This window comes from Pleurodeles waltl, chromosome 3_1 (genome assembly GCF_031143425.1).
Source record: "Pleurodeles waltl isolate 20211129_DDA chromosome 3_1, aPleWal1.hap1.20221129, whole genome shotgun sequence".
Lineage (NCBI taxonomy): Eukaryota > Metazoa > Chordata > Amphibia > Caudata > Salamandridae > Pleurodeles > Pleurodeles waltl.
Genome location: NC_090440.1, coordinates 1,194,807,133 through 1,194,829,042, shown reverse-complemented (window position 1 = coordinate 1,194,829,042; position 21,910 = coordinate 1,194,807,133). Strand labels below are relative to the sequence as shown.

At 41.2% G+C, this 21,910-nt stretch overlaps 1 protein-coding gene across 2 annotated transcripts in view; it reads right to left on the bottom strand.

Annotated features, from left to right (window-relative positions):
• Positions 1-21,910, bottom strand: part of LOC138285054 (receptor-interacting serine/threonine-protein kinase 3-like) — a 783,148-nt gene that overhangs the window by 377,075 nt on the left and 384,163 nt on the right. For both annotated transcript variants that reach the window (XM_069224506.1, XM_069224507.1), the window contains exon 5: positions 9,725-9,883. In XM_069224506.1, the coding sequence (XP_069080607.1) occupies positions 9,725-9,883 (159 nt within the window). The remainder of the gene's footprint in view (positions 1-9,724; positions 9,884-21,910) is intronic.

The window sequence follows — 21,910 nt, the reverse complement described above, 5'->3', positions numbered from 1 at the left end:
TCAGACATGATGGTGAATCTCACCATTTAATATCTTAAGTAAAACCACATAAAGCAGTATCTACAGCCACAATAGCTAGATAGGTTAGAAAAATTATGAGTCAAAATTTGGTGCACATTCTGCCAGTGGTGCAATGGCCAGTAAAGTGTTCTGGGCCAGAGGCACTCTTTCTGAGATCTTAAAAGCAGCTGACAAGTAAAATGCCAAAACCTTGGCAAATTTGTATATGAGACCAATGTAGAATGTAAGTAGTATTGTTTTAGATGGCTTAAACATGCACAATGATAGCCTCCAGTCTTGTAATGAAATGACAATTCTTCAATTCACATGCAGAGAGAATCTCGATTTTATCAAATACAACATAGGCTATGGTTATCCCACTCACCTCATCCTGTATTTTCTGTTCATATATATTTATATGTAGAACACAAAAATATGGAATATTATTACATTGAGAATAAGGAATTATAAATCTAACTTGTATTTTCCAATTCTATTCATATGAGAAAACTATTCAGAAGAATATCATTAATTCCTATTGTGTTTTTTTCCTAGGAAACAGTCTGTGATCGAATCAGATTGGTGTTCTTGATTGCGTTTCTTCTGATGTTCTGTTTTATTTCAAGTTCAAGTTCTTTTAGTTATTTCACAGCCTAAAAGAGAAAGAGAGTTGTTGCCATATTTATATATACTGTACTATGGTTCTGGATTTGAATGTTTTACTTTTTGATGTGTTTATGTTCTTTAAAGGGCTGCATGTGGGGCAGCAATAAAGGTTTTATGCATAATAATAGCCTCTGTTGTCTTTAATGGAATTAAGATTCCTATGCATGTTAATTGGAGAATCGTCATTTTTTCACGTTTACAAATCATTTCAATTTCTTCAGTTTTACACTGTGCTTCTTTATTTGTATACACTGTATTAATCTCTTAATATAATTAATTTTATAAGTTGAAGCTGACCCCCTGAGTAGGCATAGTGGACCACCATGGGTCCACAGACTAGAAGTTAAGAACTGTTGCTCTTGCAATTGAAGAAGAGTTGCAAATTTCCCTTCCACCTTGATGACCCCATCTAGATTTATCCATATTGAGCCCTCCAACCAAGCCTTGTAATGTCTGACTTGATAGCTGTATCTGGGCATGAGCCAAAAATGTCCTTTCTATTGCAAGCTTACATGTGCTATAGCCACCAATTGATCTTGGTCTTTGCATCTGTCCTGCCATTTGATAAAGTTTGTTTTGACCAATGACTTTGTGTTTCACCACTGCGCATATTAGTTGCTCAATGTTCACCAGTAGCACATGGTATGTTTTGTTCAGTCTAGCCGCCTATTGGCTTTGACATTGCATGCCTATTGACTTTGACATGATGTATTCAATTTAGCTGCCTACTGACTTTGACATGCTATTAGATATTCTGCCTATTGGCTTTGACATGATATCATATATTACATTTTGTATTCAGCTCCGCTGCCTATTGGCTTTGACATGATATCATATATTACACTTTGTATTCAGCTTAACTGCCTATTGGCTTTGACATGATATTCAGCTCCGCTGCCTATTGGCTTTGACATGATATTATACATTACACTTTGTATTCAGCTCCGCTGTCTATTGGCTTTGACATGATATTATACATTGCATTTTATATTCAGCTCAGCTGCCTATGGGCTTTGACATGATATAAGACATTGCATTTTGTATTCAGCTTAGATGCCTATTGGCTTTGACATGACACTAGACATTGCATTTGATATTTAGGTTAGCTGCCTATTGCCTTTAACATGACATTGCATTTGATATTTAGGTTAGCTGCCCATTGCCTTTAACGTGGAGTTAGACATTGCAGTTGAGAATCTAAGCTGTATTTTTCCAAGCTGTGTTTTTGCACCAGAGAACCAAGATGTTTTGCTCTCACAGTAGACTAGACCTGATAAGAGAGAGTACATGGGCGTCGTTTCTCTTCCCTTGAGCTTGGGAACAGGAGTAGTCTTGGAGACCTGGCCAGTCTCCAAAAGGCTTGCTCAGTTTCCCGGGTCTGAGAGGAGGGGGCACACCTTTGTAACGAATGTAACAGGCTGCAGAGAGTCAGATTCGAATCTGCCGGACCTCGTGCTGGAGCTTGGCGCAGGCTGCCAGCAATCCCGTGTGGGTAGATGAATCTCTCTTTCTCGCGGCTGACAGGGGTCCTCAGCTTGCAGACCTTAGAAAGATGAAGCTGTGAATAGTTCCCACACGGTGAAGTATTTGTTTTGCTTTGCATTCAATGTCTTATAAATATAACCTGCTGTGTATATTGCAAACTGATATATTTTGTTTGATTAACGCGGACTTGAAAGCTACTAATTCGTCATTCATATAACAACAATAAAAGTCTTCTTTGACCTCAGAAGTGCATTTCTGTTGTGTTATGTTAGTGCTTAGAAACTAAATAAGAGGAAAGCACTACAATTGGTACCTGGAGTCGTGGGGTCGGTCATTAAGAGGTGATTAAGAAGGGGTTTGACGAGTTAGTAGATTTCTAAGTGCACACTTTAAAAGTGTAATTGTTTTTTTTGTTGTTTGGAGAATTACAGAAATTGTTTTCTGTTTGGAGAATCACAGTAGCATGGCAGACCATGTCTGAGAATACATGTGTTGATGAACTGCCTGATGGTGCTAAGAAAAACTGTGAATTGTTTTCTGTTTGGGGAATTACAGAAGAAAATGCATGTGTAGCTAAAAGGCCTGATAATGTTTTGAGAAATAATTCCCGTTGTATATATGTAGAAAACGTGTGTTTTGGAAGTAATGATGACAGAAAGGTCTGGATACCTTTATCTGCTTACAGAGAAATGCAGGAGAAATGTAGGAAGTTGGAACATGAAAATAGGAATTTACGTGAGCAAATTAGCCAGGATACGATAATTCAAAATTATGCTGAAAGTTATAAAAATGAAGAATCTTTCTTGTCCCATTCCAGTAATGAGGGGGTTATGACAGCTCCGAGCTGCACTGAGTTTCCGTGTGAGCCAGGGTTTTTGGCAGACAATATGCATTCCTTAACTGATAACATGGACGAGAGAGCTCAGAATGTGATTTACGAGTTACCGTTGCAAAATGCACAAGTAAAACTAAGGATTTTAGAGCAAGACACCCCGAGTTTCATTAGCTTGTTTGATTTTTGGAAAAAGAATAGCCCTCATTTGAGAGAAATCCTAACACTTTTGTACATGGTCACTGTGAAAAATAATATGCAGCTGCGCGCTTGTGATTTGGCAAATGAAATAATGCAGACTTTAGGTTTCTGCGCAGTGCAAGAAGGAAATACTTATGTACATGTAAATCATGAACAAGGAAAGAAAATAGTGCCCCTAGCTAGAATCATACAATGGATCTGGTACTTGCAAGACAGGGCTAGAGTACCACAGATAAAAGAATTACCAATGAAATTGTGTGCACCATTTGAATTCGTGTCCACTGAAGATAAAAAGCATGTTTGTTTTACTAATGATTCATTGACTGAAATGTTGTTTTCTGGCACAGTAGAAGGAACAGCGTTGTATAATGTGTGTCAGATTTTAAAGCAAGAGCTACATGAGATGTGTCATTTTTATGCTGATTTTTGGTTCTTTGATAATGTTTTAGCACCTAACTGGTTCAATTACCTTGCAGATGTTAATGAGAAAAATGCAGAGAGAGAAGTGTTCACCCAGAATTCTGCCTTAGTGGGGATGGCTATGTGGGTGCCCCAGAAATGTGAAAAGGCCACTTACAGGTGGGCAGAGATGAGAGAGATGCACATTCCCCTAGATTTGATAAAAACTGTGCAGCACGCACAAAAGCAATCTGTCATGCAAGCAGTCACAGAGCAGTTGGGGAGAGGAAAGTTACCAGAACAGAAATGGCAAATTGATCAGGTTTTAGGGAGAGTGATTGCTGCAAATTACCAAGGAAAAATCGAAATGATGCTGATACCTAGAAAAGAATCTGATTCATTCATACAAATTGGAGACAGAATGGCCCAAATTGGCAAAAATGCAGTGAATGGAGGTTTGTTAAAGAAGGAGTCTGCCCCAGCCCTTCTGACAGTGCAAGAAAAGGGAAGCTGTGGCGCAGCAGATAAAAACCTCAGTGCTGATGTGTGGGCCGAAGCCCCAAGTGACCCTCCAGAACCTGCAGAAAATATAACAAAGGGCCCCAAAAACGTCCTGCTGATTATAAAACAGGGAAAGAAAGAGGAAGGGTGCAGTTTAAATGAAAAATGTTATTTGCAAGAACAGTCATACTTGTTTCTTTTGCAGATCCTACCACGTTTCGCCACTGTCCCTGAGTGCGCTGTGTGGTCCCCCTTCCGGTGTGTGCGTGTGGGGTCGGGGAAGGGACCGAATCCCCAACCTGAACCTGGCTGAGTAAAGTGCCAGCACCATGGATCCACTTTGCGCAAACTGCGCCTTCAGTTCAAGTTCAACTTGTTTGCTGTGTTTTTTTTTTTCCCCTCTCGTATGGAACTCTGACTTTTGCTTACCTTCCAGAAAACCTTTCAGGTGGACCGTGCACCTTTACATGAGCAGAACTCATGCCACATCAAATTGCTAACACTGTTGAATTAGAGACTCATTCAGAAAAAAAAAAATAAAAAAAAAAATTGCCCAGTCTTTTCTATGTAGATGTATCTGATGTGAAAGGTTATGAAATCAATGTGTTAATTCACTTCTATTGCTTTACAGGGATTGCTTTGATCATAATGTTTTTTTTGTGCTGATGTTTTTTTTTTTTGTTTGTTTGAAATATGAGATATGTGAAACAAAAATTCATTGGTCAAAGGGCGGAATGTCCTGCCATTTGATAAAGTTTGTTTTGACCAATGACTTTGTGTTTCACCACTGCGCATATTAGTTGCTCAATGTTCACCAGTAGCACATGGTATGTTTTGTTCAGTCTAGCCGCCTATTGGCTTTGACATTGCATGCCTATTGACTTTGACATGATGTATTCAATTTAGCTGCCTACTGACTTTGACATGCTATTAGATATTCTGCCTATTGGCTTTGACATGATATCATATATTACATTTTGTATTCAGCTCCGCTGCCTATTGGCTTTGACATGATATCATATATTACACTTTGTATTCAGCTTAACTGCCTATTGGCTTTGACATGATATTCAGCTCCGCTGCCTATTGGCTTTGACATGATATTATACATTACACTTTGTATTCAGCTCCGCTGTCTATTGGCTTTGACATGATATTATACATTGCATTTTATATTCAGCTCAGCTGCCTATGGGCTTTGACATGATATAAGACATTGCATTTTGTATTCAGCTTAGATGCCTATTGGCTTTGACATGACACTAGACATTGCATTTGATATTTAGGTTAGCTGCCTATTGCCTTTAACATGACATTGCATTTGATATTTAGGTTAGCTGCCCATTGCCTTTAACGTGGAGTTAGACATTGCAGTTGAGAATCTAAGCTGTATTTTTCCAAGCTGTGTTTTTGCACCAGAGAACCAAGATGTTTTGCTCTCACAGTAGACTAGACCTGATAAGAGAGAGTACATGGGCGTCGTTTCTCTTCCCTTGAGCTTGGGAACAGGAGTAGTCTTGGAGACCTGGCCAGTCTCCAAAAGGCTTGCTCAGTTTCCCGGGTCTGAGAGGAGGGGGCACACCTTTGTAACGAATGTAACAGGCTGCAGAGAGTCAGATTCGAATCTGCCGGACCTCGTGCTGGAGCTTGGCGCAGGCTGCCAGCAATCCCGTGTGGGTAGATGAATCTCTCTTTCTCGCGGCTGACAGGGGTCCTCAGCTTGCAGACCTTAGAAAGATGAAGCTGTGAATAGTTCCCACACGGTGAAGTATTTGTTTTGCTTTGCATTCAATATCTTATAAATATAACCTGCTGTGTATATTGCAAACTGATATATTTTGTTTGATTAACGCGGACTTGAAAGCTACTAATTCGTCATTCATATAACAACAATAAAAGTCTTCTTTGACCTCAGAAGTGCATTTCTGTTGTGTTATGTTAGTGCTTAGAAACTAAATAAGAGGAAAGCACTACAGCATCCTTTGTCAGAATCACGGTGTCGGAGTGTAATAGTGCCCTCCTGAAATGCTGAACCTTCAGTCTCTAGAGAACGTAGAGCTCTGCATTGCAGCTGTCTGGTTAAAATGGTTTCAATGAAGGAGGTCATTAAATTCTACCACCCTTGAAAGCAGGCATAGAAATGGAGACATCTCTGCATGACCCTGCAAAGTTATTGTTTCGTAGCTGCAATGTTACAGGTTATCAGCTGCAGAATTGCAGCAACTGAGTCCACTACAAATCCCAAGAATTCAATTATCCTCTGCAGCATGAGATTGGATCTCTCTCCACGTACCAAGAACTTGAAGACCTGCAACAATCTGACTGCATCTGACAATGACGTACCTGAACTACTGCGTCTTGATATCTGAGAATTAAATCGACTCATCTAGCTCAAATGTTCTCTGCCACTGGGTTCAATAACTTGGTGAAGGGCCATGATGTGGTCAAGTGACCTAACAGCAACAAGGTGAAGTTAAAAACCTGGTCTTGCCATTTAAACTGGAGAAAATGGCAGTGGTCCAAATATCAGCACCGAAAGAGTCATCATTTAGGTCAAGGTGCACCATTTAGTCTCTTGATTGAGGTCTGTGAAAAGATTAAAAACCTCAATTTTTACATAGCAGAACACTAGCCATCTAATTAATTATGAAATGTTTACAGGTCAGACTCCTTATCCTTCTCCACAACTACAATGTAGCTAAAAACCATGAGGTTGCAGATTCAATCCCTGCTACGCTAGCTGAAATCAATCTGTTATTTCTGAGAAAAGAAACTTGGTTTCTGTCTTACAGGATAATATTGTCTCCTCCAAAACTCTTGAAAGAAGCCCTCAATTGCCTGAAGTACCCATGTATCTGGAGATAAAAAAATTCTTGAGACATTAAAAAGTGTCCCCATGGGCAGTATGTCCTTCTCATTCCTCAGCTCTCGACTGCCGTCAGGTTTTTTTCTTGCCCTCCAACCCTGGAGCTTTCTGCAGGAAAGCCTCATTCTCATCAAGAGATGAGGGGGGATGTGACAAAAGGTTTAACACATCCATTTGCCGTAGGGATTCAATGCAGCCATCCTAACCCTTTGGATACAACTGAGAATGCTCTCAGACAACCTTTCACCTTTCGCAGGAACTAATAGCTCCCCTCTAACAATCTGTGATACTCTACAAGTTCCGTTGCATCATTGATAAAACCAAACCAGCACAGAAAAATGGCAATATTCACCTTAAATTAGTGGCATGCACCCACATGGGACTTTCTCGCAATAACAACATTTGCAGTGCACCAAATTTCATCGTCTATGACTGGTGTGTAACTACTACACTCACTCAGAGCTGTTCAGGAGCACCTTCTCAGGTGGTCCAGAATCCAATGCTACATAAGAACAATATTCCCTTTTGCATCCTCTGTGATCTGTAACCTAGCACCTACAACACACCCTGCAATGCTGCATCTGTCTGACTCTGACCCACTTCAGATCTCCTTAGCTGGCTATGCACTGCAGCTGCCTGTACTTTATGTGTTCTCTGGCTTTGGATAGCTTGCAGTGTTGTTGCATGTTTCAAATGTGTTCTGTGTTTAAGGTACACATTCAGTTTTGCTAACCAATGAGGAACATATCATATATTCCACAATGATGCTTACAAAATATTTTCACCATCAAGAGTTAAAACAAGTAATATCAATAGTTGTTGCTTGTGAGATCCATACCTCTCAAACTTGTGTAGCAGCTTCGAAGGTGAGTCTCATAAGTAGTGGTAGCCCGCCTTTTTAAACCAAAGTATGACTTTGTCTTGAAGTGAACGGTAAACATTTGAAATACCATAGTCCTCCATTATCAAAATAATATTTAGGTTAAAATATCAAGGACAATGGTACTTAGTGGAGTTTTTCTTAGTGGAACAAGCTGCTTAATTATTATTTCACCTGTGTTTGAATCCCAGCTTTGTCACCCTGCGTGGTTCTGTTTGAATCGCAAATTGCTGTATGCATAAAAATAAATATTACCTTTCTGAAGCTCTTCCTACGATGTTCAGTCTTCAGAGCAATTCACATGTTTAGTTAATGTAATCTTCCTACTGCGAATGGTAAATGACAAACATCCCAACCCCCACCCCAGTTGTAAAAAGAGATTTAGGCTAAAATCTCAGGTCAGAGATTTGCTATTTGCTTGGTGCATCAGCTGCCAACTTTATGTACTAGTGTCTCGGGTTTGAAACTCAGCTTTGGCACGTCCTGTGGTTCACTTAATATCTGCATGTTTAACATCTGAAATATGCCTGCACAGCCACTTCTTGCTGTTTCTGTGCTTAGAAGTTCTTTACAAAGTGAGAAACTGAATCCCTCTCAGACCTTTCCCTCAGAAGGTATCTTCTCAGCTGGAGATGTGTAGTGGGAAGCAATTAAATTAAGGACATCAGGGATGAATCCACCAGGATGGCTGAGTATGCAGATACTAGCTGAGTGAAGGGCTTGTTGGTGATAGGTGAAAAATATGTGACACCCACCAACAGTGGGTGAGCGGGACAGTATGGAGTGCTCTGATAACGCCCAAAGCCAGTGCCTGTACTTAATAAAACCATCAATACTAATTATATAAATAAGGATGTGTTTATTGGCTTATTTGCACTTTGGGAAGTGCAAACTGAACTTTGATTTAAGAAACCAATCAATTCTGGGAGATGCGGTTCACTTCAGTTCCATATAATGTACAAAAGCTCTTGAAAATATATTTTTTTAAAAAGCCAAGTACTGGAAAGGTGGTGCCTCAGTTGAGGTTGGTGTTAGGTCGAAGAAGAACTTAGCAGATCACTGTGAAGCGAATCAACCATGAACTCCACACTTAAAAGAATCAAATATGGCGTTGTCGGCATGGACAAAGGACAGGTAAAAACCCACATACATACATACATACGTGTACCCATCCATGTGGGTACTATCTGTGGACCTACGTTGTGGGGACATTACGTTCCCAATGTTTTACAAATACACTAAATGGTAAATATCAAGAAAAGATTAATGATACAGGATCCTGCGTCAGATTGGTAAATATATTATTAATCAGGAGCACACAACATGCCTTATTTGGGCTTCTATACGTGTTACCATCCTTGTGAGGACTTACTCCATAGTTGTTATTTGTGGCTTAATACAGTCAAAGGCACATTACTAAATGTTTCTGTTAATAGTGATATACAGAAATGACACGAAAATGTATTCATATATTAATTGTTGCATATTTCCTAGGGGTACATATGGACTATGCCAACAGCATGACTACAGAAAAGAGCATAAACATTCTATTCAACCCACTGCACGCACGCAGACGGACACACAACCAAAATCTTCCTCACACTTCTGCCTTAGAAAACACGTTGTCAAATTGCACCTGCCTTCAGTAATAGTTTAAACCTTTCGACACAAATTTTGATCAGTATCAGTCATAAAACTGGAATTACATTCATCAGTTTCCATACTAATAATAATAATCAATATTTCCCTTTCATTAACTGTTTAAAATTTAAAACAGAGTATTCAAATAAAAATGAAAATAGTGTCTTCAATGCCTCATTGTGTGCTGCTGACCTGACGTCTCTCCGCTACACGTTTTCCTTGGCATTCCTGCTTACTTCCAAGATACCCTTACCTTTGAAAGTAGGTCTGGCTGCTTCGGCCATTTCCCAGCATCGTGTCATTAAGACCTTGGCGTAAGGCAACATCTGCATGTCATCCAGTGAGTCCAGCTCCTCCATGTCAGGACGAAGGCCCTTTGGGACTTGAAACATTATTTCAAAGCAGCTTTTTCCTAAGAGGTGGAAACATATCAGAGAAGAGACAAGTTCTATAGTGGTCCAATTTTTATGATAAATGCCACACTTATATAAGGAGGTATATACACTAATGCTTCGTTTATCACACTGTCTACTACACTTTATGCTTGTGAACAACGTTAAGGACACCATGGTAAGATAACGTCTCCTATTCACAATAACATCAGACCACACTTCCCACCGCATTGGCCAAACTACAACCAACATTCGCTTCAAACGTTCTGCCTGGGAAAACACAAAAGAGAGTTCTTTGAAGCTTCGTCAGAGATACAAAGAGCTGTATAAATTATGACAAAATCCAAAGTTAAGACTGCTAGCAGAAGGAGCGCAAATTCATGAACTGTTCGAGTTAAAAGAGAGCTGAATAATCCCACGGTTTTAGGATTTGGCGTCTACTGCAGGTACAAAACATTTTGTGCGAGAGCGTATAAAAATGTTTGCTGCAGCAATGGAGTAGAAAACAGGCAGAAACTATAAAGGTTTTCAAAAGGGGTTGGTGAGTAAATTAGACTGGATATCATATACCTGCAGAATCTTTTTTCTCTTGGAGGATTCGGAATGTGCGTATCTAGAGATGCTAAATTGAACTTTATTACAGTAACAAACTACCTCAATAAGTAATCGTTCACATAAGATTTAAGGAATTCCAAAGGAACAACACCATAGCTAATGCTACCCTTGGCCAAGAACTTCAAAAATGACAGTAGGTCTTCACTAGATACGTATTTCACCCCTCGATTGAACAGGAACAAAAGCCTCATATTTAAATTGGGAAGGAACTCCTTTACTGCTCTAACTATATTCTCAGTCTTCCAGCTACTCGTCAATACCCAGATTTCCACTCCATTTAGAGTGTCATACAGTGGAGTTGCCTACAGTGGCATACAGTGGAGTAGAATATAGTAGTGTGAAGTGACAAAGAGTGGAGTACTGTGTAGTAGAATGGAGTGTAGTACAGTGGAGTGGCATATAGTGAAGTAGTGTAGAGTGGAGTAAAGTGTTACAATACAGTGTAGTGGTGTAGAGTGGAGGAGGGCAGCCTACAGTTGACTGGCATAGAGTGGGTAAAGTGTCATAGAGAGGAGGGGCACAGTGTGAAGTACAGTGGAGTGGAATAGAGTGGAGAAGAGTGTTGTACAGTGAAGTGGCAAAGAATGGAGTAGAATGTTATACAGCGGAATGCCATAGAATGGAGCGTAATACAGTGGATTCAAATGCCGTGGAGTGGCGTAGAGAGGAGTACAGTGTCATAGTCATAGAACACAGTGTAGTACAGCGAAGGGTTGCAAAGTGGAGCGTCGTAAAGTGGTGTGGAGTGGAGGGTTGTAGAGTGGAGGATGGAGAGTGGGAGTTACAGAGCAAAGTGTCACAGAGTAAAGTGGAGTGGCATAGAGAGGTGAAGTAAGGCATAGAGTGGAGTAGAATGAAGTGGAGTGGAATGGCATAAGGTGACAGAGACTGGAGAAGCATAGAGTGGAGTGTAGAGTGTCCTAGAGTGGAGTGTAGGGTGTCACAGAGTGAAGTGGAGTAGATTGGAGTGGCATGAAGCAGAGTGGAGTGGAGTAGCACAGAGTGGAGTGTCCTAGAGTGGAGAGTCAGAGTGGAGTGTCAAGGCCCGGAGTGAAGTGGCGTGGAGTATGGTTGAGAGGTGTGTCATACAGTGGAGTGATGTAGAGTTGAGTAGAGTGTTGCAGAGTGCTGCAGAACAGAGTAGGGTGGAGTGGCATATAATAGAATATGAACGGTGTGGTAGCCCACTGCCTTTATAGATAACATATTTTCAATTGAAATGACCATTACATTTGCCCATAGACTTTCACTGATAAAACTATACAGCGCACAAATGATAATGTGTGGAAATGGCATTACATTGTGTGTTGATTTGTTTTGATCATGTTCAAATATTTGTTTCCACCACATTTCAGAATCACAAACTATGTCTATATATATTAATAATAATAATGACTTAGAAACTTGTTTTAACTTTAGAGGAGGCAGATACGCCCAGAATTGGACTAAGGAGCCTTCCAGCACTGTTATATGCAGAATATTGTGTCCTAGAATCCCACTCAAACAGTATTCTGCGCAAGTTATAGTGTGGAAACAGCGATTCTAATGGCCACAGAAGATCCTCAAAAGATCTTGGATTAAGGTGGCTTAGCAACGCTGATTCTTCTAGTGCGGCACTTGATATGATTTACTATCCAACCCTACTTCACAGTTTGAAAGGGGTAGGCATCTCAGGCAGCTTGCGTCATTTTTGGAGAAGCAGAGATTTTAGGTTATTGAGGGAACCTTTCATTCTGCAAATCATCTGCTGAAATGTGGGGTACCACAGGGCTCCTCTTTGATACCCACACTCTTTAATCTGTACCAATCATCTGTTCATTTGGTTTTACAAAGGTATTTTATGCAGATGGTACACGGAATATTGTCTCTCTATGCTCGGAAATAGAATCAGCCTCTTTTAGACTTAGCAACAGCTTGGAGGTGTCCAACAGGTTGGCAGTTAGCTGCTTAAAACTAAACAGCAACAAAAAGAAGGTCATGATAGGCGGCAACAGTCCAACACCCTGGGACCAAATTAACTGTCCTCTGTCATTAGGAAGTCAAGAGTTTGGGGATTACTCTGGACAAACATCTTTCCATGACATCCCAGGTAAAGAAGGTGGCTGCCAGTTACTTCAACCTCCTGAGAGCATTAAGAAAGACTCTGAAATGGCTCCCCATGGAGGTCTGAAGGACTGTGATTCAAAGATTTATTCTCTCTCGCCTTGATTATGGGAACTCACTTTACCTGGGTAGCCCAAGGCCCATCATAAAAAACGTCATATCATCCAGAAGGCTGCAGCCCGAATGTTGATGAGTACTCCTTAAATGCAGTAAGCACAAGCAACACTCAAAACCCTACAATTGTTACCTATAAATTGTAGAATACAATTCAAGGCACTATGGCCCATATTTAAGAAAAAGTGGCACATCAGTCTTGATGCACCATGTTTCTTGTGCCCCCCTACCGGCACCTAACTGCACCATAGTTGTGCCGTATTTATAATACGGTGCACCATTGCGGCTGTTAGCAATTTTTGAGCTAGTGTGGCACTTTGCTACACTAGCATCAAAAACTCTGACAGCACTGCAGCAAAGTGAAAAGAGGCCCATAGGTTCCTCTGGGAGCGTCACTTTAATGCCTGTTGTGAGCAGGCATTAAAAATGATGCCAAAAAAGGCATAGTGAAATCTTTTACATTTCACTGTGCTATTTTTGCAGGGCTCCTAGCAACGGACAGCCACCCTTGCATACATTATGCCTGGCACAGGGATAATGTGGCACAAGGGTTTACAAAGTGGTGCAATGCAAGCATTGTGCCACTTTGTAGATATGGCACAGCAGAAAAGCTACTTTATCACCGCCTTAGCATAAAAAATTGACACTATGGCAGCACAGCTGTGGGAAAAAATGTCTCCCCCCCCCTTGGGGTGCTGCCGAAGCTCCTGGATGCAAATATAAATATTTACAGCAACACTTGGGTTCAAATTAAGATCGGGATGGCTGAAGTACGAATCAAACAATAACAACCAACAATGGCCTAAAACCGGGGTGTGTCCTGGCCCCCTGTTAATTCAATGTATACATGGCCAACCTATATAGCCATCTGCCTGATGCCTCAAGCAATCCCCCTAGGCTGGGCCAGGAACAACTCAGAAGCCTGCAATATGCTAATGACATTGTATTGCTCAACAAAATTCAGTTCGGCCTGCAGCGTTTAATAGATCACCTACTGGGATACACTGACAACCTGCAGCTGGAACTAAACGTTAGCAAAAACAAGGTTCTCTGTTTCTTGAATAAACACAACAAAATGCAGCCCAAGTTCACCTGGTGGACTTAGGGCAATGCCCTAGATCTGGTGAAATCCTATAAGTATCTCTGTGTCCATTTAGATTCTCACTTAACCTTTAAAATGCATCTAACATCAAAAAGAGCCATAGCAAACAAACTTTTTTTTGCATTCAAATCCTTGCAGAAAAACTCAAGAAACATCTCAAGACACCACCTTCTTACGGTCGTGGGTGCTAAATGTATACCTTCATTAACCTATGGCTCAGAACCGCTATAAGGGAAGGATGCGGCAGCTCGAAATACTCTGAGCCGCTTCGGAAAACTCTTTTCCATACCACAGCACATTTTGCAAGCCCAAATTAGGCTTGAGTTCAGCCTGCTCCATCAGAGCCAAGCAAGGAATGGGGCCTTAGTGAAACTGTGCTGGAGGCTGAGAATGACCAAAGTTAACTCAGTCCCATATCAGTACTGGCTAGAAATTGAAAAGTGGGCGCACAAAAAGAACTTGTGATTCTCGGAAATCTGGCATTCAGTCAAATCGCCTGAAATTAGGGATGCCCCTGAGGAACACACCACCTTGCGTGCAAACTGCATGCATGGGCAGTCATGTCATTGTACACAACGTGGGGCCCACAGCACTATTTGTCCTCTCATTTTTTTGTTGCGGTTAGGAAACATGACATGATGCGTGTCCACTTTGGTGTTTTTCCATCCAAGGACCTAGTCCCATCCTGGAAGAAGTCCTGGCCCAACAACCAGTGCCACCTTTGTGGGTATACCAATGTAATCCTGCTCCATGTGTGTGGCTATGCTACAGCAAAGACGAAATATTTTACATCCAACTTTAAGATAGATCATGTCTCCCAGAGGTAACAGCCCTGGTAAGGGAGAAACTGGTGTAATCATCATGCAAGGCTGTGAGGTTTCTCACACTTGCCTCCAAAATGCTGGAAGGGCGCAACAACTAAACTGCTGTGCTACACTAGTCTCAATCTCATATTCCTTATGCTGAGGGTCTTTCATAGGCAAACTTTATCAACCATATTGGCAGAAACACAGTCCGGTCTTAGCTCCACACCAAGGTGGTGCTGCCATAGCCACCCAACAAACTCTTTAGCTCAGGTCTGGTCCAGCGCCGTTATACCAACACACAAAGTACTAAGCACTTTTTGCCCTGGCTGTCCCTTACAAACCCCAGGTCCTCTCCTTCTCTTCTCAATAAGGCGTCACTACAAAACTGACTATTTATTTTATGTGTGTACTTTGTGATGGACATACCCATCCTGGACTAGTTAAGGTTTTCAACATCTTAAACCCTTTTTAATTGCCTATATATGTGTACCAGTGCATATTATATTGATATTAATTAATCAATCAATAAATTCTTACTTTGGAGATTACGCTCCTCAAGCTGTTATATTGCCTCCAAAGTACGTATTACTCAATACCGAAGTAATGGTTTAATAAAATAGTTAGAGAGATACAGATGTTATTATGGAGCAGGGGACACCCCAGGGTGGCACTACAGACAATTCCTATAATGGGGATATCTTCCTAACGTGCAGGCCTGCTATTGGGCAGCACACTTCATACCCATTAACGACTGGTGGGGTTTGTATCACAAGACCATACACAGCGCATAGGAAAAGGAGGAATAACTGATGCTCCTAAACACTCCAGGGCACCATCTAATAGGAAACAATGCAAGGTTCTCAAAAATCTTAAAAATTGCTGTCACCCACTAGTAGTGACATGCTTCATTATCGGGCATGCTACAACATCCCCACGCTAACCAATGTCAGGGACAGAGCAAAAGGGAAGGGTAAAGATAATACAATATACATATCTAGGGATCTACTCAGCAAGAAAACACAAATGTAAAGGTTAATACTATCTCATGGATGTCCTATACTAACTTTATTCATGGAGTCACTGGACAGGATTAAAAATTGTATAAAGGGAATGAAGTGGGGATATTACTGTTCCTTCACCCCTGTTATCTGCTCACTAACTATCTCCATGGCTGTCCTATACTAACTTTATTCATGGGGTCGCTGGATAGGATTAAAAATTGTATCACAGTAATGAAGCGGGATATTATTGCCCCTTCACCCCTGTCATCTGCTCATTTGTCAACATGTTTTGGCCATTCAAAATCGCCCATGTGCATCACAAGACCACCTGACCTACATGTTGGAGAGGGCCGACTACAGCTGCACTTCCCTTTACATTATATTCATGATTGGACTGTTGTGCGTAGGTTGCTCCCAGCGACACTAGTAATGTTGGCAGCATGGAGCTGGCCTTCCAGTGTTCTGGGCCGGGCATCCAAGGTTACCAGGGAAACTCCACTGTGGGAAGAGGGCAGGATGAAATAACTTGGGAAGTTGAGATAATTTGAGCCTTTGGCCTTGATCGGCATCTCCAAGATAGGGGATGCACTGTAAGGTGGAGACTTAATGCCCTTCTCCTCCCTGCAACAGGACACTTATATAACCATAAATAACAATATTCTTGATTCCCTAGGCCCACTGCAAGAGAAATGGGTGACTAATATTGGAGACCTTCATGGCCCTGATTGGGTGGCAGCTTTGATGCATCCCTTCAAAGTCGCCATAAAGCCACAACTCTGGTTGATTCAGTTTAAAGTTCTTCATCTTGTTTATTGTGACCGAGCCAGGCTGCATAGGATAGGGAGGGCTATCTCCCCAGAATGTTTGAGATGTAAAGGCATTAGGGGCATCTTACTGCACACATTTTGGAGTTTCCCTGTGATCCAGATTGACTGAACAGAGATAATCCAGGAACTTTAGGTCATCCTTGAGGTAGATATCCCACTTGACCCTAAACACATCCTCTTGGGGATACCAACAGAGTTGGATGTCCTGAGAGCACAACTCCCGTTCTGTAACTTGTGCTTGATTGTAGCAAAGAGGGATGTGGCCAAGAATTAAGGGGTGTCGGAGGTCCCCCTTCTAGGTGAATTGGAGAAGGGTATGGATTGTCTATGGCAGCTGAGGGATTCATGTATACGGGCAAGGTGTGTGCCCGCAAATTTAGCAATGAATGGGGACCCTGGATGCGCTACTATGACTAGGGACCTGACACTGATGGGATCGATGACCTGGGTCCTGGAGCTGTGGCTATCGAGTCTATATTGCCTGGATAAAATGGTCAGCGTGCTGGCTTACTTGCAGGTGCTTGGATGCCTGGTTGTTATAAACACTGTCTGTGTACACTGATGGAGTGGTTGTCTTGTGAGAGTTTTCTGCCTTTATGTAATGTTTCATTGCTAATGATCTTTTTGACGCTGCATGCTCGCTACTTTACAATCTTTCTCCTTTGGCACCATGGTATTGGATGCTCCCTGTTGTTTGCTTACTTTATTGTTTTCAGAAAATCTAATAAAGATATTTAAAAAAGAGAGTGGACACATTAGTCAGAGCTACTCCAATTGTTTGATAGTCTGCCATTGTATGAGCGTGATTCCTATAAGTGAGACTTCACTGTAAAGATTTCTTTCCATTAGAAGAATCACACAATGATAGTTTAGAGGGGGCTTCTAATTTGAAGGACATAGGGAATTCGGCCATACATTGTGTCAGATGCGTCATAGGGTTCTGCACAGGGATAGGCCAGCAGAAGCTAGGACTGCGCTGTGGTTGGCTGACCTTTGACTTGGTTGCGCTGGTATTGGTGGATGAATTGTGAGCTCCGTGAGTGAGAGAAGGTTGTGTGTGGAGGGAGAAGATTGTTGATATTTAAAACAAAAAAATTGAGATTATTTCCATAAAGAAGCCTTCAAGTTGGGAGGAGAAATTTTCACCTGCAGGAACACCTGCTAGGCAGATGGTGGCAAAGCGGGGCTTTTACATGTGTGTATGACTCAAACATTGGCATCAATATATAGAGAAGCATGGTGAATTGTGATTCACATTGTGTGGAACATTTCACATAGCCAAGCTTAAGAATTTTAGAAGGAGAATTTATGACTTGAAACCCCACATTGAGACACACTCAATTTAAAGCTTTAAATCTGTGGAAGTAGGAAGCGATTAAAAGAACAGGAAAATATTTGTGCTTAAGGTTCACAACAAGGTCTATTTATGGTAACATATAAGAGATGATTAGAGACAGCAAAGGTGACAGAAAGAGGTGATTAAGAAGGTAGGCACATACTCTACGAAAGAGATGCTGAATTAGGAAAACCCTCCAGCAAAAAAGGACCACAAGGAAGAGACAGGTCAAGATAGCAATGAAGATGATTGCTTTTTTAGATGAACTCTGGAGGACAAGACCACCCCCATATAATGCAGCATCAGGAATGGGGATTACACCTCAGGACTTCCCTGAGAGTTAAGTCACAGCATATTCTTCGACGGAAGCCAGTGCACCACCAAGTTATACTGAGACTGGAGTTTCACAGACCACAATGGTTCACATACCCTGACCACATGTTCCCCTACCCCTATAGTCACAAACACACCTCAAATCAAACCTGCCATAAGTGTTCCCCAAATGGCGGTAGACTTACCAGGTATTGTGGCCCCTAAAAGTCAGGCAGGGAGACTCACTGCTACCACTGTTGCAGGATGAACTATCTCAACTGTAGCTCCTAGAACCACCCACCAATATAAAATAGGACCCTTACCAAGGATAAAAGTCACACAATTAAAAAACAAACTGGAAGAGACTGTGAAGGGAAATGTGAGCATAGAAAATGTGGGTCATTACAACAAGTGTGAATTAGCCTACTTGAGGAAGGAAGCCTAGAGAGTATGATATGTGGTGTACGCAAAAATGGAAAAGCTGGCAGATGAATGTGGCTTTGATTTGACTCAAAGAAAAAAGCTGCAAAAGAATTTCAGGATAATTATAAATGATAAGATTTGAAGTAATTTTCATTGAAAGGTTAAAGACATATGAAGGAGCTGATTGAATGCATCAGAGAATGGAGTAACTTATGTAATTTAGGGAGCAGAATTCAAACAAGGAGAGGTCAAAGGTGAAACGAAAATTAGAAGCTTTAAGGAATGGAAAGGTGAAAAGTGGAGAAGCAATACTAAAAAAATACACTTTGAGAGAGGTACAGGGAGGATCCTGTCTGCATGTTCCCTTGTCTTGAGCAGATATTTTCTGCTTCATGAATACCTTCTTAAAGCTGAGAGAAAATCTGACGTGGAACTCTCATGATTACACACGACTGCTGGACTTGAAGCAACAGTACCAACGTTTGTGGGTGACTGAGTCTCTCCCACACCGGTTTGGCAACTGCTGACCCAACCCTACCAGCTTGCCAGACACAAAGGGTGAAGGTGATTTGTGGCAGTCTAGTATATGACACTCTAGTGACTTCTCTGGGCAGTTACGTAGAATGAGTCATACCCTTCAGCAATGAGTCTCATACATACACACAGGCAAGGAAAGAGGTGCATGATAGTTTTCAATAGATTTATTGAAAATACTGCAATCTAAGATAAAATGCATGAGCTACAATGATGAGGATAATGAGATTAATAAAGTTAGGATTATGATGTCAAAAAGACAAATATGGAGTATAAGATCGAGCTCAAACTGCTGATTTTGTGGCTAAATTGGTAGGCAAAGCAGGAACGAGGCCTTGTCAGTGTTTTTGAGCTGACTGCTTATCAGTGGATAATGTGCATCACATCTCATGGTTTGCATATATTAAAAGAATGTTTAATCTTGTGGGAGCCCCAGATATGTATGAAAACCCCTGTTCCATTGAAATGAGCTGTACAGATAAAATCAAATTGCGCTTTTTAAAACACTGCATGAAGATTAGGTGGGAAAAGGCTTCATCTTTGTATAGCGTTCTTGACTATTCTCTTATCTGCAAATCTGCTGGTTCGGAACCTTAGTTTTCATTTATAACACATCCAAAACAATGTTTTCATCTTACAAATTTTCGGCTAAACACTGTACGTTTTATTATTGCTTTTCCTATACAGGGAACATTTTTAGAACATGGCCACCGTGTCCATGCAATGGTGTATCTGGGCAACACATATGCCGCTTTATGTTTTTTTGCACTTTATTTTTCGTGCCACGTTGCTCATTTGTGGTCCCTAGTTTAAATACGAGTAAATTCAGATCACACAAACTACCCCTGATAAGCTTACAGAAGTTAAACACATGAAATACCTGTTTTGCTGTTTTAAATGTTTATTTAAAAAAGAGCAATTATTATTAGGAAAAGATATGAAGTAGGCGTATGCATTTTATGAGCATTTAGCTTTCACTTTTAAAAAACGTTTTTAAACTGTATTTGCTGCTACATCTGTATCTGCAAATTTTATTGGGATGTTTTATGATGCCTTCCTGTTTAATTAGTGTTTTATAGCCGAATAAAGCAATATTGAAACTGAAACGGAAGTGGTACACCCAAATCAATCAGACTTTCACTATTTAGGTATTGCAGGAATATCTAAATATGCTTTGGGAGTGTTAGTCCCGAAAGACTAGTGGGCTGAAGGTAAATAAGCTGTGGATTAGTCCATTCAAGAACCTTTTACGAGTAGCAGATACAAATACACCGGCACCAATAGTGAAAGCCAAGTATGATGCGTTCATTGCCCACCATGAAACAAAGGTTCTCCAGACAGAGATGAATTGGCCCAAGATTTTCAGGATCAAAGAAGAGCCAAAAGAATCAGAGCATGCATACTTTAAGAGACTAATGCAAGTCTATAGGGATTCATAGCTGTATGAATGACCCACTTGGTGAAAACATTGGAGGTTTCCTCACTTGCTATGTGTATGGTTAGTGACTTGAGACTTGATTGCAGACACAACAGTGTGTTCTTTGTTGGCTGTCAAAGTCCCTAGATGAGCATTTGCAGTACTCATACTATTGCAGTGACACACAAGAGGCAAAAGCAAAAGGAACTGAAAGAACAGTTTATGATTTCGTATACATAGCTAGTGCAGAACAGTGGTGCAGGAGGGTGGCTACAGGATTAGACCCGGTCAGTACTGCAGGAGCAGAAATGCTAGGAGTTGCCATGCCCTAAGAAGCAGGTATGCCAACGCAAGGTAGAGGAAGGGGAAACCTGAATGGCACAAGTATGATTCTTTGAGGAAAGTCACACCTTGTCACATTTGCAATAATGTAGGCCACTGGAAGAGGAAATGCAGATATAATCCTGACAGAGTACAGTTTGATGCTCAAGTACCATGCCCCATGTTTTGAGGAAGGGATTCCCCAGATGCCAAAGCCTCCAGGGATGAATCAGAAGGGGCCAAAGATAGGGTTTTCTCCAGTCCCGCAGGTACCCACCTAGATACAGAGTGGAAGCACTCTTTTCCAGCCTATGCAAAGGATCATCAAAATCCATTTGCGACTCATGTTCCCCAAGTACCCATCATGTTTGAGAACATTGTTGGATTTGAACAGACCCAATGATAGTGTCTGAGGAGGGAGGAGGATTGCATGCTTGGTGCATTTCTAGAAGTGAACAGAGAGGTCTGTATGTGGATTACTAAGTCAATGGACATCTTGTCCCCTTTTTGATTGACATTGGAGCCACTTGTTCAAGTGTCAGGACAATTGAAGTCCTGAACATGCCTCTTTTGGGAAAGAAAGACCAAGTTGTAGGCATCATGGATCAGCAACACACTAACCCACTCTCAGCCCCAGTTACCATGAAAGTAAGGACCATTCGAAATCATCACCATTTTGTAATTTGTGATTCAAGTCCTGTAAATCGGTTGAAAAGGAACTTGCTTTGCAAACTCAACTGCGTGATATACTGCACACCTGATGGCATAGAAACAGAGACCCAAGCAGCAGACACAGAATTGCAATATTCTGCAGTCAGATTGTACCCTGTTCTTACCAAGGAGGATTACATCCCGACCACAAGGAATCAGCCAGAAAGGAGGTATGAGATTTTACTGGCAGGGAGATAGGGTTTAATCAAGGATGCAAAGCCTCTAAAAGTTACTCCCAGACTAAACACAGTTTTCCCTCATACTCATCCCCTACATGTTGACTCCAGGTGCCTTAGCTGGCATCAACCCAATCACTAAGCGCAAGTTAGGTTGAGAGAGATTATCAGGTGTTCCTGTAACTCTCTGATATGGCCTTGAAAAAACTCAATAAGAAGTGGAGAATAGTACAGGACCTTCGTAAAATC